General features: G+C 47.6%; 1 protein-coding gene across 1 annotated transcript; it reads left to right on the top strand.

Moving 5' to 3' along the window:
• The first annotated feature begins 321 nt into the window (after window positions 1-321).
• ap3m2 (adaptor related protein complex 3 subunit mu 2) lies at window positions 322-5,516 on the top strand. Its single transcript, XM_047016962.1, has 9 exons — window positions 322-415; window positions 938-1,222; window positions 1,380-1,551; window positions 1,759-1,896; window positions 2,257-2,342; window positions 2,448-2,581; window positions 3,272-3,479; window positions 3,640-3,784; window positions 4,248-5,516. The coding sequence occupies exons 2-9, from the start codon at window positions 950-952 to the stop codon at window positions 4,346-4,348; spliced, it is 1,257 nt and encodes a 418-aa protein (XP_046872918.1). The 5' UTR covers window positions 322-415; window positions 938-949; the 3' UTR covers window positions 4,349-5,516.
• Window positions 5,517-9,703: the final 4,187 nt, after the last annotated feature.

Consider the following 9,703-nt stretch of genomic DNA (forward strand, 5'->3'; position numbering starts at 1 on the left):
ATATATATATAAATATCATGGGTAATTGTTCTAGTTTTAATTTAACCAGTGAGGCGATATGCTATCCGCAAAATGTATCCACACAAGATGAAAACGGATGCTCACCCCGCACTTTGCCTTGACACAAAATGTCAGACACGATCTTGTCGTTGAGCCAATCGATGTAAAGATTCGGCTGGTGTTTACTGGTCGCTGTCCAATAACTGAGAAGTATCACGTCCTGGTGGTCAAATACTTCCGTATCAGGTACCAATGGGTGGTATGGGGAGGCGGGCATTACAGTGCTTTCATTACATGTGATACGCTAAGCTCTGTGTCAGTTTCTCATCATTGACTCCACCTAACGGGGAAGAAACGACGGTCTATAATCTTTCATTGAGAAAAGGCGAGACGAATACTTCCCATATAGTCCACGGTGAGTATATAAGGTTAGATAAAGTAACAGTCGTAATTGATAACAACATTGAACGGTTTTTGTTTTGCATCTTTGTATGACGAGGCTTTGCCACTACTGTCACAAGACTACCGTGTGAGGGGAGGAGGGGTTAGATGCTCGGAGGTTAGAACCGTTCTGAAGCAGGCCTCCAGTTTCCCTTTCAAAAATGTTCACTGTCGCTAGCTAGCAACCAGTTAGTTGTATTTCACTAAGGTTGGCGTAATATATGTAGTAAGGTGCACCTAGAAAACCAGTATACCTTTGCGAACCTGATCGCGTGGCCGTATGTTGAGTAAGCTGAATGAATTGGTGTCACCTTACTTCCGTGACACTTATCCCATGTCCCCCCTCACGTTATTGTGCATGGCTGTTTTATCCACCGTACTCAGGTGCGAGGTAGTATAATCTCAAACAAATCTAATCATGCCCTGTTAATGGTAAAATAGTGCAGCGTATGACTTGTAAAGGCTCGCTGAATGAAGCTGTTGTATCTTGCCTCAGCCTACAGCAACAATGATCCACAGTCTCTTCCTCGTCAACTCTTCGGGGGACATATTCCTGGAGAAGCACTGGAAGAGCGTTGTGAGTCGCTCCGTATGCGACTACTTCTTCGAAGCGCAAGAGCGCGCCAGCGAGCCCGAGAACGTGCCGCCGGTGATCCCCACTCCTCACCACTACCTCATCAGCGTGCTCAGGCATCGCATCTACTTTGTGGCCGTCATTCAGAGCGAGGTGCCTCCTCTCTTTGTCATCGAGTTCCTGCATAGAGTGGTCGACACGTTCCAGGTTTGTGCGCAATCCTCCCAACTTCCTCGAACCCACCCTCCGTCACTTACGCCAATGTTCCTGCGTTCACCCTCGTGCTCCGTGACGCTGAACTCACACCCTGACGATAAACGTTCCTTCCCTCCTGTCTTCATCATCTTCGTTCCCCTCTCCTCAGGACTATTTCGGAGTGTGTACTGAGGCATCCATCAAGGACAATGTGGTGGTGGTGTATGAGCTGCTGGAGGAGATGCTGGATAATGGCTTCCCACTAGCCACCGAGTCCAACATCCTCAAAGAGCTCATCAAGCCTCCAACCATCCTCCGCACAGTGGTCAACACCATCACAGGTACCGTGCCTTCACACACACAACCACACACACACACATGCTCATGGTGTAACACATTCACTGTCGATCACACCCCCTCGCTGCCGTTCCACTCTCTTGTTGCACACACTCGCGCACACTTTAGTATTTTTTGTTGCAAACCTTTTTCTTCTTGGTGACTCGTGTGAGCGTCGTCCCTGCTGATGTGCTTCCTCTGTGGTGTGCCAGGCAGCACCAACGTGGGGGAGCAGCTGCCCACCGGCCAGCTGTCCGTGGTGCCGTGGCGACGCACGGGGGTGAAGTACACCAACAACGAGGCCTACTTCGATGTGGTGGAGGAGATCGACGCCATCATCGACAAGTCAGGTAGGCCAGCCCGTGGCCCACTGGGGGGGCGGGGCTACTAGCCAGGGAACACGGCCGCCATCGGACTGCTTCCCTTCCCTCGCTCCCTCCTCCCTCGCTCCCTCCTCCCTCGCTCCCTCCTCCCTCGCTCCCTCCTCCCTCGCTCCCCATCCTGTACTTCCTACTCTTTCTCACTCACTCTTGCTCGCTAGCGCTCTCTGTTTTCAGACTTTTTCCTCTTCCCTGTACTCTTTCTTCTATCACCTTTTCTCATCTCCCTCTCTCTGTCTCTCTGTCTCTCTGTCTCTCTGTCTCTCTGTCTCTCTCTCTCTCTCTCTCTCTCTCTCTGTCTCTCTCTCTGTCTCTCTCGTGCGTTCACAGGCTCCACGATCACAGCAGAGATCCAGGGGGTGATTGACGCCTGTGTCAAGCTGACAGGCATGCCTGACCTCACTCTCTCCTTCATGGTGAGTGTCTCCCTCTCGCCGCCAGTGGCACGTCAACACGATGTGCTGTCAAGCCATGTTGGATTCAGGAAAGTAACCAAGGTGCTCCCTCTCGTCCGTGCCCAGAACCCCCGGCTGCTGGATGATGTCAGCTTCCACCCGTGCGTGCGGTTCAAGCGCTGGGAAGCCGAGAGGATCCTGTCCTTCATTCCCCCGGACGGAAACTTCCGCCTGCTCTCTTACCACGTCAGCTCCCAGAAGTCAGTCCAACCCCCTCTGCCTTGTCAACCAACTCTAACCCCTTCTGCCCTGTCTACTAACCCTAACTCCCCCTCCACCCAGCATGACACCCCGGTCCCCTCAACCTACCCTAGACCCGCCCTGCCAACCCTAACCGCCCCCTCAACCTTCTCCACCAACCCTGACCCGTCCACCCACTCTGCTAACCCTAACTTACCACTACTAAATGTGTGTGCGCAAGGCGTAAAACACTCCCCAAACCCAACAGCTCTTCACATTGGGTGTCCACCCAGCTATGTCAACAAAGGACGTCAGTGCATATTAACATTGCAGCTCGAGTTTTAAGTCCCAAGTGCAGTCGTTGGAGGGAATGGTATATTAGGTGGCGTGGAACATAAACGTGTGGAGTACAGAAACAAAGTAGTTTATGCACCTTCTCATATCTACATCAATTCATTTGATCGATCGTAATCCAGCTGTAAGAGTTGTTGCTGGTTACTCTGCCGTGATCACTTTAACTTCCACACACGCGCCAACCTCCGCAACATTCTGTTCATTTATCAGATGCTGTCATCTGAAGCGAAGTACACAAAGTGCACGTAGAAAGTCTAGCGCCGATAATCAAGTATCAGAGGCGCATTATTCGGGGTCTGTGTTCACTGACCGCATCTCACAGCCCCGTTGACCGTCCCTGCTTGTCCGCCCCTCAGTCTGGTGGCCATCCCGGTCTACATCAAGCACAACATCTCGTTCCGAGAGGGCAGCTCCCAGGGCCGCTTTGAGCTGACCCTGGGGCCTAAGCAGACCATGGGGAAGGCTGTGGAGTCTGTGCTGGTCACCAGCCAGCTGCCCCGCGGCGTCCTCAACACCAACCTCAACGCTTCCCAAGGAACCTTCACGTTTGACCCCGTCACCAAGGTACCGTGTGTGTGTGTGTGTGCGCGTGGCGGTGAGGACGGCTGGCAGGGCTACAGTTGTCCCCATGTCTGACTAGTGATGACACATTTTCTAACACGTAAGCTCAAATCCTTTGTAACAACATTTTTCATTTGGGTTTTTGTTTTTCTTCTTCCCCCAGCTGTTGTCGTGGGATGTGGGGAAGATCAACCCCCAGAAGCTCCCCAGTCTCAAGGGCTCCATGAGCCTACAGGCTGGGGCCTCCAAACCAGACGAGAACCCCACCATCAACATCCAGCTGAAGATCCAGCAGATGGCCATCTCAGGTACGACCTCTGCTCCCGCCACACACACACTGTCTCTCTTACACACACACACACACACACACACACACACACACTCACTCTCACACACACACTCACTCTTACACACTTACTTTCACACTCTCTCACTCACTCTCACAGACACTGCTTATACCCACACACACACCCAGACGCTGTAAATATACACACACAGAGATGCTGCACAGACACGCACACACACACACACACACACACACACAGGGTATACACACAGGGTACCCATTCAGCTCATATCATCTGTGTCCTCATCTGACTGTCACATGACCAGCCCACTGTACTGCTGTAATCTAATATTTCGGCACTAGGTGGCACAAACGTACCCAAATGGAGGTCCTAAAACCGCCAAAAGTCATTCGAGACTTGATCTCACGAGCCGGCTCGCATCACATGAATTGATCCATTGTTTCTTTGTTCTGTTCTTGTGTAGGACTGAAGGTCAATCGGTTGGATATGTACGGGGAAAAGTACAAACCTTTCAAAGGCATCAAGTACATGACCAAGGCCGGCAAGTTCCAGGTTCGAACATAGAACCTCTGAGCCAACCACTACGATAAGAGAAGATGGGGGTGGAGGGGTGTGGGGGCTATAAGATATAAGGATGAGTTATGATGGGGACAGACCCTGTGTTTATGCATTTCAGGATTCATCCACATTAAACGTGTGGACTTGTACAGATGGGTGAGCATTCACCCCCCCCCGAGTCATTTGCACAGTCGAATGTGCACAGATGTAACGGTAACAGTGTCACTCTGAAATGGGTCTGTCGCCAATTAGCTTTGTCATTTTTCTTATCGATTTATTTTCTTTTTGTCTTTCACCTTTTGCCCTTGTGAGAGCGCGAGTATTCCACCGCCCCTCTCACTTTCCACTCGTCCCAGATCATTCCAAACCCTGCTGCCTCCCTGTCTCTCTCTCTCCTCCACCCTGCACTCCGTCCCTCCCCCTAACTGGTCAGTTTACAGCTCTCTTTATCTCTCTCTCGCATATTTCTCTGTCCATTCCTGCTCACCTCTATCTCTGTATGCCTTTCACACTGGACTCCAGTGCGCCAGCCTGGGAGAACATGTCCTGATGCGTGTTCTCTTTTGCATCGTGTGCGACCTCAAGCCCTGGTATATAAGTGAGCCTCCAGCATAGAGTGAGACGCTTGAAGTGTGTGTGAGGTTGTGTGTGTTTCTCTGTTGTAGGTTCCTTGACGGTTTTATTTACACGTTTTATTCATCTGTATTTAATTTTGCTCTTTTTTTAACTATTATTTATTGACCCAATCAATGATTAAATAAGTGAGTCCACTTATCATATCTTGTTGCATAAGGCTATGGTACTGTTTATTCATAGATCTTTGCTGAATCATTTAAATTCTGCATTCATCCTGTAAAATGCGCTGTATTTTTAAGCACTACCCCCAAAGCTTTAGTTTAAAACCATGAAAATGAACCATGTCATCCAGTCCTCCATGTCCCTGACCCTAAACTGCTTCTCTCCAGTGTTCATCTCTGCTGTGTTCATCTATATGGACATGATGTTGCACTACCTGTCTCTCATACTGCAGTGGCATGTACCTATACCAAGAATGTTAAGAGGTTTGTATTTTTGTTTCCAGCTTTAGTTTGTTTGACAGGTTACTTTCAAGTGAATTGTACAATGTTATTGAAATAAAAAGGAGTTTGAAGTGATAAACAGAATCGAATTTATGTGGCAATGATTTAATTGCCGGTTGCATATGTTTAACTACAAAGCAATAGATATTGGAGTTAGCGGCTCTGATGTATGTCGTTACACTTCTTGACGGTTTAGCGTCTGAAAGGTTGGGCTTTCTAGAGGTAAATTTAATAAAATTGATCTTGTTTTGGTTACCCAACCTTCAACTGCCCCTTCACAACATCCAATTCCCCCTCACTCCCCTCCCCATAGTTAACTGTTATCTTTCTGTAATAACTTGCGCTGTAAACCTAAACAGCTACAATGTTTTCTTGTAGGTATTGCTATGTAGTTGCATGTCAGTAATTACAACCGTATTATGATAAGGTTTTTATTGTATTCATTTTATAGACCGTCTATCAACGTAGCGCATGCATACTCAACATGTGTGTCATACTTGTGAGATTAATTGAATTAAATTAATATATTTTTATATATCAAATTTTAAAATGTAGAGGTAATTAACCTTTACTAATAGATATGTACGATACCTTCTGAGACACACAAAAAAAGGCTGCTAAAAATGAATGCCGTCACGTCAGTGGTGGTGGTGTTACGGGTAACCCTCTCGATCCACCGAGCTTATCGAACTCCACTCCGTAATTTGCTGATCACTTTAACCTCGGCAACGTTAACGTGTTCTTCGTCTTTTTCCTCCTTTACTTTTAACTGTAACCAGACCTCAGACCTTCGGCTAGATATAGGTGGGAAAAGTGTGTCAATGTTTTAGGCAATTGTGCATTATTTTCTGAAATGTTTTTTTGAGTTATTCCTTTCCACCTGAGTCTTCTAGATATTTTCTATATATTCAACCATAAAACTATTTCCAATAACTTTAGTAATCTTCAGCAGGGTACTTTTCCGCAGTGTTTCTTCTTTTTTAAACTTTTAAATTTGAAGTTCGAAAAAAAGCGAAGATATTTTAACATCCCGTCGTCTGTGTTGGTATGTATTATCTTATTTTTCTAAGGAGAAATTTCTTCAACTCCCTGTGGATGTTATTTAACTGCATTCCAGCAGGTATACAGTCATGTCAGCGGATTTGTGAATGTCTATTCCATCTAGCGAAAGTGGGTATTTTGTCAGCAATAAAACAATTAGTAAACGTCTACACATTGACCATTGGCCACCTTACAGTTCTCAATAGCTGTGACTTCACACCTGAACTAATAGATGTGTTTTGTGTATTGTGCGGGATACTGTTTGCTAGATAAAGGAATTTGTGTTAATGTGGCCCTAATGACACATTGTTGTGTATTGGTTTATCTGATGCTTTCTAACTATTATCCTTTGATCACCGTTCTTGTCTATCTAACTGCCCGGGGTGTTGTTGTGAAAGTGCAGGGGGTCTTCCTTATTTGTTGTTTTCCCCTAGTAGGCTACTAACCATAAACGGCGGGCTCATGTCAAAGTATGCACGAGGCTAACGTGTAGATACCGGTATAATAACGGGCGTATAACGTAATGTGTTACTGCATTGGCGCGAGTTAAAGCACCCGGTATAAAATGCTGAATAAGCCACGTGCTTGTTGGAAAAGTATTGCTGCTGAGCGCGTGGGGCAACGTTCCATTATCTCTACTCAGAGTTGAATGCAGCAGGCAATCACGTTATAAGTCTAGTAGGCTGAACTCAGCATAAATGAACATGAAGGATGAAATTTAGTTTTCTTTTTAAAGCTATTTCAATAGCTTGATGACTGTCATTGCAATCACGTTTATGGAGCACATTTTTTTGCTGGCCAAAATCTAACATAAATGGGTCTATACCTCGATCTGTTATTATGTGGCAATTCGAATATATAACTTTCTTTTTCAAAGTTTAGAAAGTAGTTATTTGAAGAATGGTCTAGACACAACAATGGCGCGAACCATTTCCCTCACTATTGATCCGCTTGTCTGGTAGCAAGTAAAAGTAAATATATATTGTGACAGCCTAATCACTAAATATGCCTATACGTTTAACTCACGGACATTTCTTTAGCTTGGGTCTCCAGTTGGAGATCTCCAGTAAGGCATTAATGCTGTGCAGCTAAAGGCAGTATGTTCAGAGATAAAATGCCTAATCAGAATACTGAGAGCCGTGGACAGACCCATGAGAACGAATAGGTTTGTCGAGAAAAAAAGAAAGAAAACCTTTTCCGTTTATTGACGGTCGACTAGTCTTTGACTGCTGAACAAAGAGTGTGGTCGCGGGCATCAACGAAACCCTATTCTCTCATTCAGAGGCCAAACAAAGCCCCCTCCTCAAGGGAACTTGCCTTTAGGACTCTGCATCTTCTCAAACTCCTCACGTAGGACCAGGATATCGACCCAACCCCAACCCGACATCTGCTAATGAACGTTCAAGTCAGAGACACATAAATATAATGCTTCCAAATGTGTTTAAATGCGATTAGATCCCATCGTGTATAATGTGGTTCATTGTGTGATTCCTTGCCTCTTTTAATAGCTTAATCCTCTTGATAAAAATGCACAAATAGAAAACGTTTATCCAACTAACGTTTCTGGTCTGTTATCTCAACTCTTTCAGAAGTATTCCTGATACAGCTGTGCAGTGTGCAGGCCATGCCATGGCTTCCCATTCCCCGGTCGTCCAGCCCTGGCTGTGGTGCTCCCCAGTCCGTCCTTCTGGGTAGTTCCGAAAGATGCTCCAGAAGCCCTCTGTGACTACTGTGACCCGCCACACCTGTTAGGAGACCCGCCAGCAACATGACAGACTAACCCCCCCCCCCCCCCCCCGAGGCTTGAAGCCTTCCTCTCCTCCTGAACACTCGACGCCTCCCCCCCCCCCCCCCCCCCCCTGCTCCAGCCCTCTCTGACCACACAGCTCCAACGCCGCTCTTTCCAGCTCTCCTCGACACTGCCCAGTCCTCAGTGTGTGTGTCCCCGCAGGGTTCCCGCCATGCGCAAGGCCAGGGCGGTGCCAGCCCCGCTGGCCAGGGACGTGTATGAATTCTCCCTCGACAGCGACGAGGCTCAGGTGTACCTGAGGGCAAAAACCCTGGAGGGGGAGTCTCCCCTGGCCGAGTACATCCAGCAGGAGCACAGACACGGTGGGCTGTACTCCCTGCCCCCCCTGAAGGAGCCCGACTCCCCCGGGGTCACGGCGTCCCAGAAGAAGAAGAGGAAGAGGTGCGGGGGTGTGCGAGCCCTGCCTGCGCAGGGAGAACTGCGGAGCCTGTAGCAACTGTGAGAACCGTAAGGTGGGCCATCAGATCTGCAAGCTGCGCAAGTGCGAGCAGCTGAAGCAAAGGAACGGGAAATGGGAGGTGAGTGAGACGGAAACTTTTGGATGTACTCGAATCCTCCGTTTTCTTTATTTTTTGTTTAGTTTTTTTTTTTTTTACACAGGCTCTACCGCTGAGCTTACACCCAAACCTCATTTCATCACAACGTAGAGAGTTTGTGAATGTCCCATGTATTGGCATGACAGACAAGTTATCACTTGCAGTTGTTACTTCTTGATTTTGGCTTACATTTGACATCTCGTTCGAAGATGCACGTCTGCTTGTTGATGACTGGCCACCCTCTCTCTTCTGTTACTCCACCCTTGACATTCCTGTACTGTCATGTTGTGACATGTACCTGCCTTGGCTGGAGGAAAGGGATGCTTCACTCTAAGCACTAACATACTGTACCTTACCGTAGCCTTCCCATCTCAGCCTCATGTCATATCAACAGTTCTCTGCTTTAACAATGGTACGGTGCTCTATGATGTTGTTATCTTACCAGCCTAACTTAGGTCTTAGCAATACTGTGTCGCAGTTCGCCAGTATGTGCTGGGCCTGGGCAACAGGGTAAACCAGCTTTGAGAATCACTTAGCAGTAAGGTCCTGGCCGTCTGTCTTGACTGTCATCAAGGTCAGAGGGACAGCGACACCCTGTGTGTGTGTGTGTGTGTGTGTGTGTGGGGTGTTTGTGGGTGGGTGTGTGTTTGTGTGTGTGTGTGTGTGTGTGTGGGTGTTTGTGGGTGGGTGTGTGTTTGTGTGTGTGTGTGTGTGTGTGTGTGTGGGGGTGTGTGTGTGTGTGTTTGTGGGTGGGTGGGTGTGTGTGTGTGTACACAGTACAGGCAAAAATGCAAAAGGTGATTTATCACACAGGAAAAGTAAGTAAACCTGTCTATGTGGTCACATTGCAAGTTCTACCTGAGCTGTTTGCGTGTGGGTCATGATTCAAACTGGT

The sequence above is a fragment of the Hypomesus transpacificus genome, unplaced genomic scaffold (genome assembly GCF_021917145.1).
Source record: "Hypomesus transpacificus isolate Combined female unplaced genomic scaffold, fHypTra1 scaffold_439, whole genome shotgun sequence".
In the NCBI taxonomy this organism is placed as follows: Eukaryota; Metazoa; Chordata; class Actinopteri; order Osmeriformes; family Osmeridae; genus Hypomesus; species Hypomesus transpacificus.

What these genes read in the sequence shown, in the direction of transcription:
- ap3m2 (XM_047016962.1), top strand. Translation starts at nt 950, where the DNA reads ATGATCCACAGTCTCTTCCTCGTCAACTCTTCGGGGGACATATTCCTG. An exon ending in CGCCATCATCGACAAGTCAG is followed by an intron (nt 1,897 to 2,256) that starts GTAGGCCAGCCC and finishes GTGCGTTCACAG; the next exon opens with GCTCCACGATCACAGCAGAG. An exon ending in CCAGCAGATGGCCATCTCAG is followed by an intron (nt 3,785 to 4,247) that starts GTACGACCTCTG and finishes GTTCTTGTGTAG; the next exon opens with GACTGAAGGTCAATCGGTTG.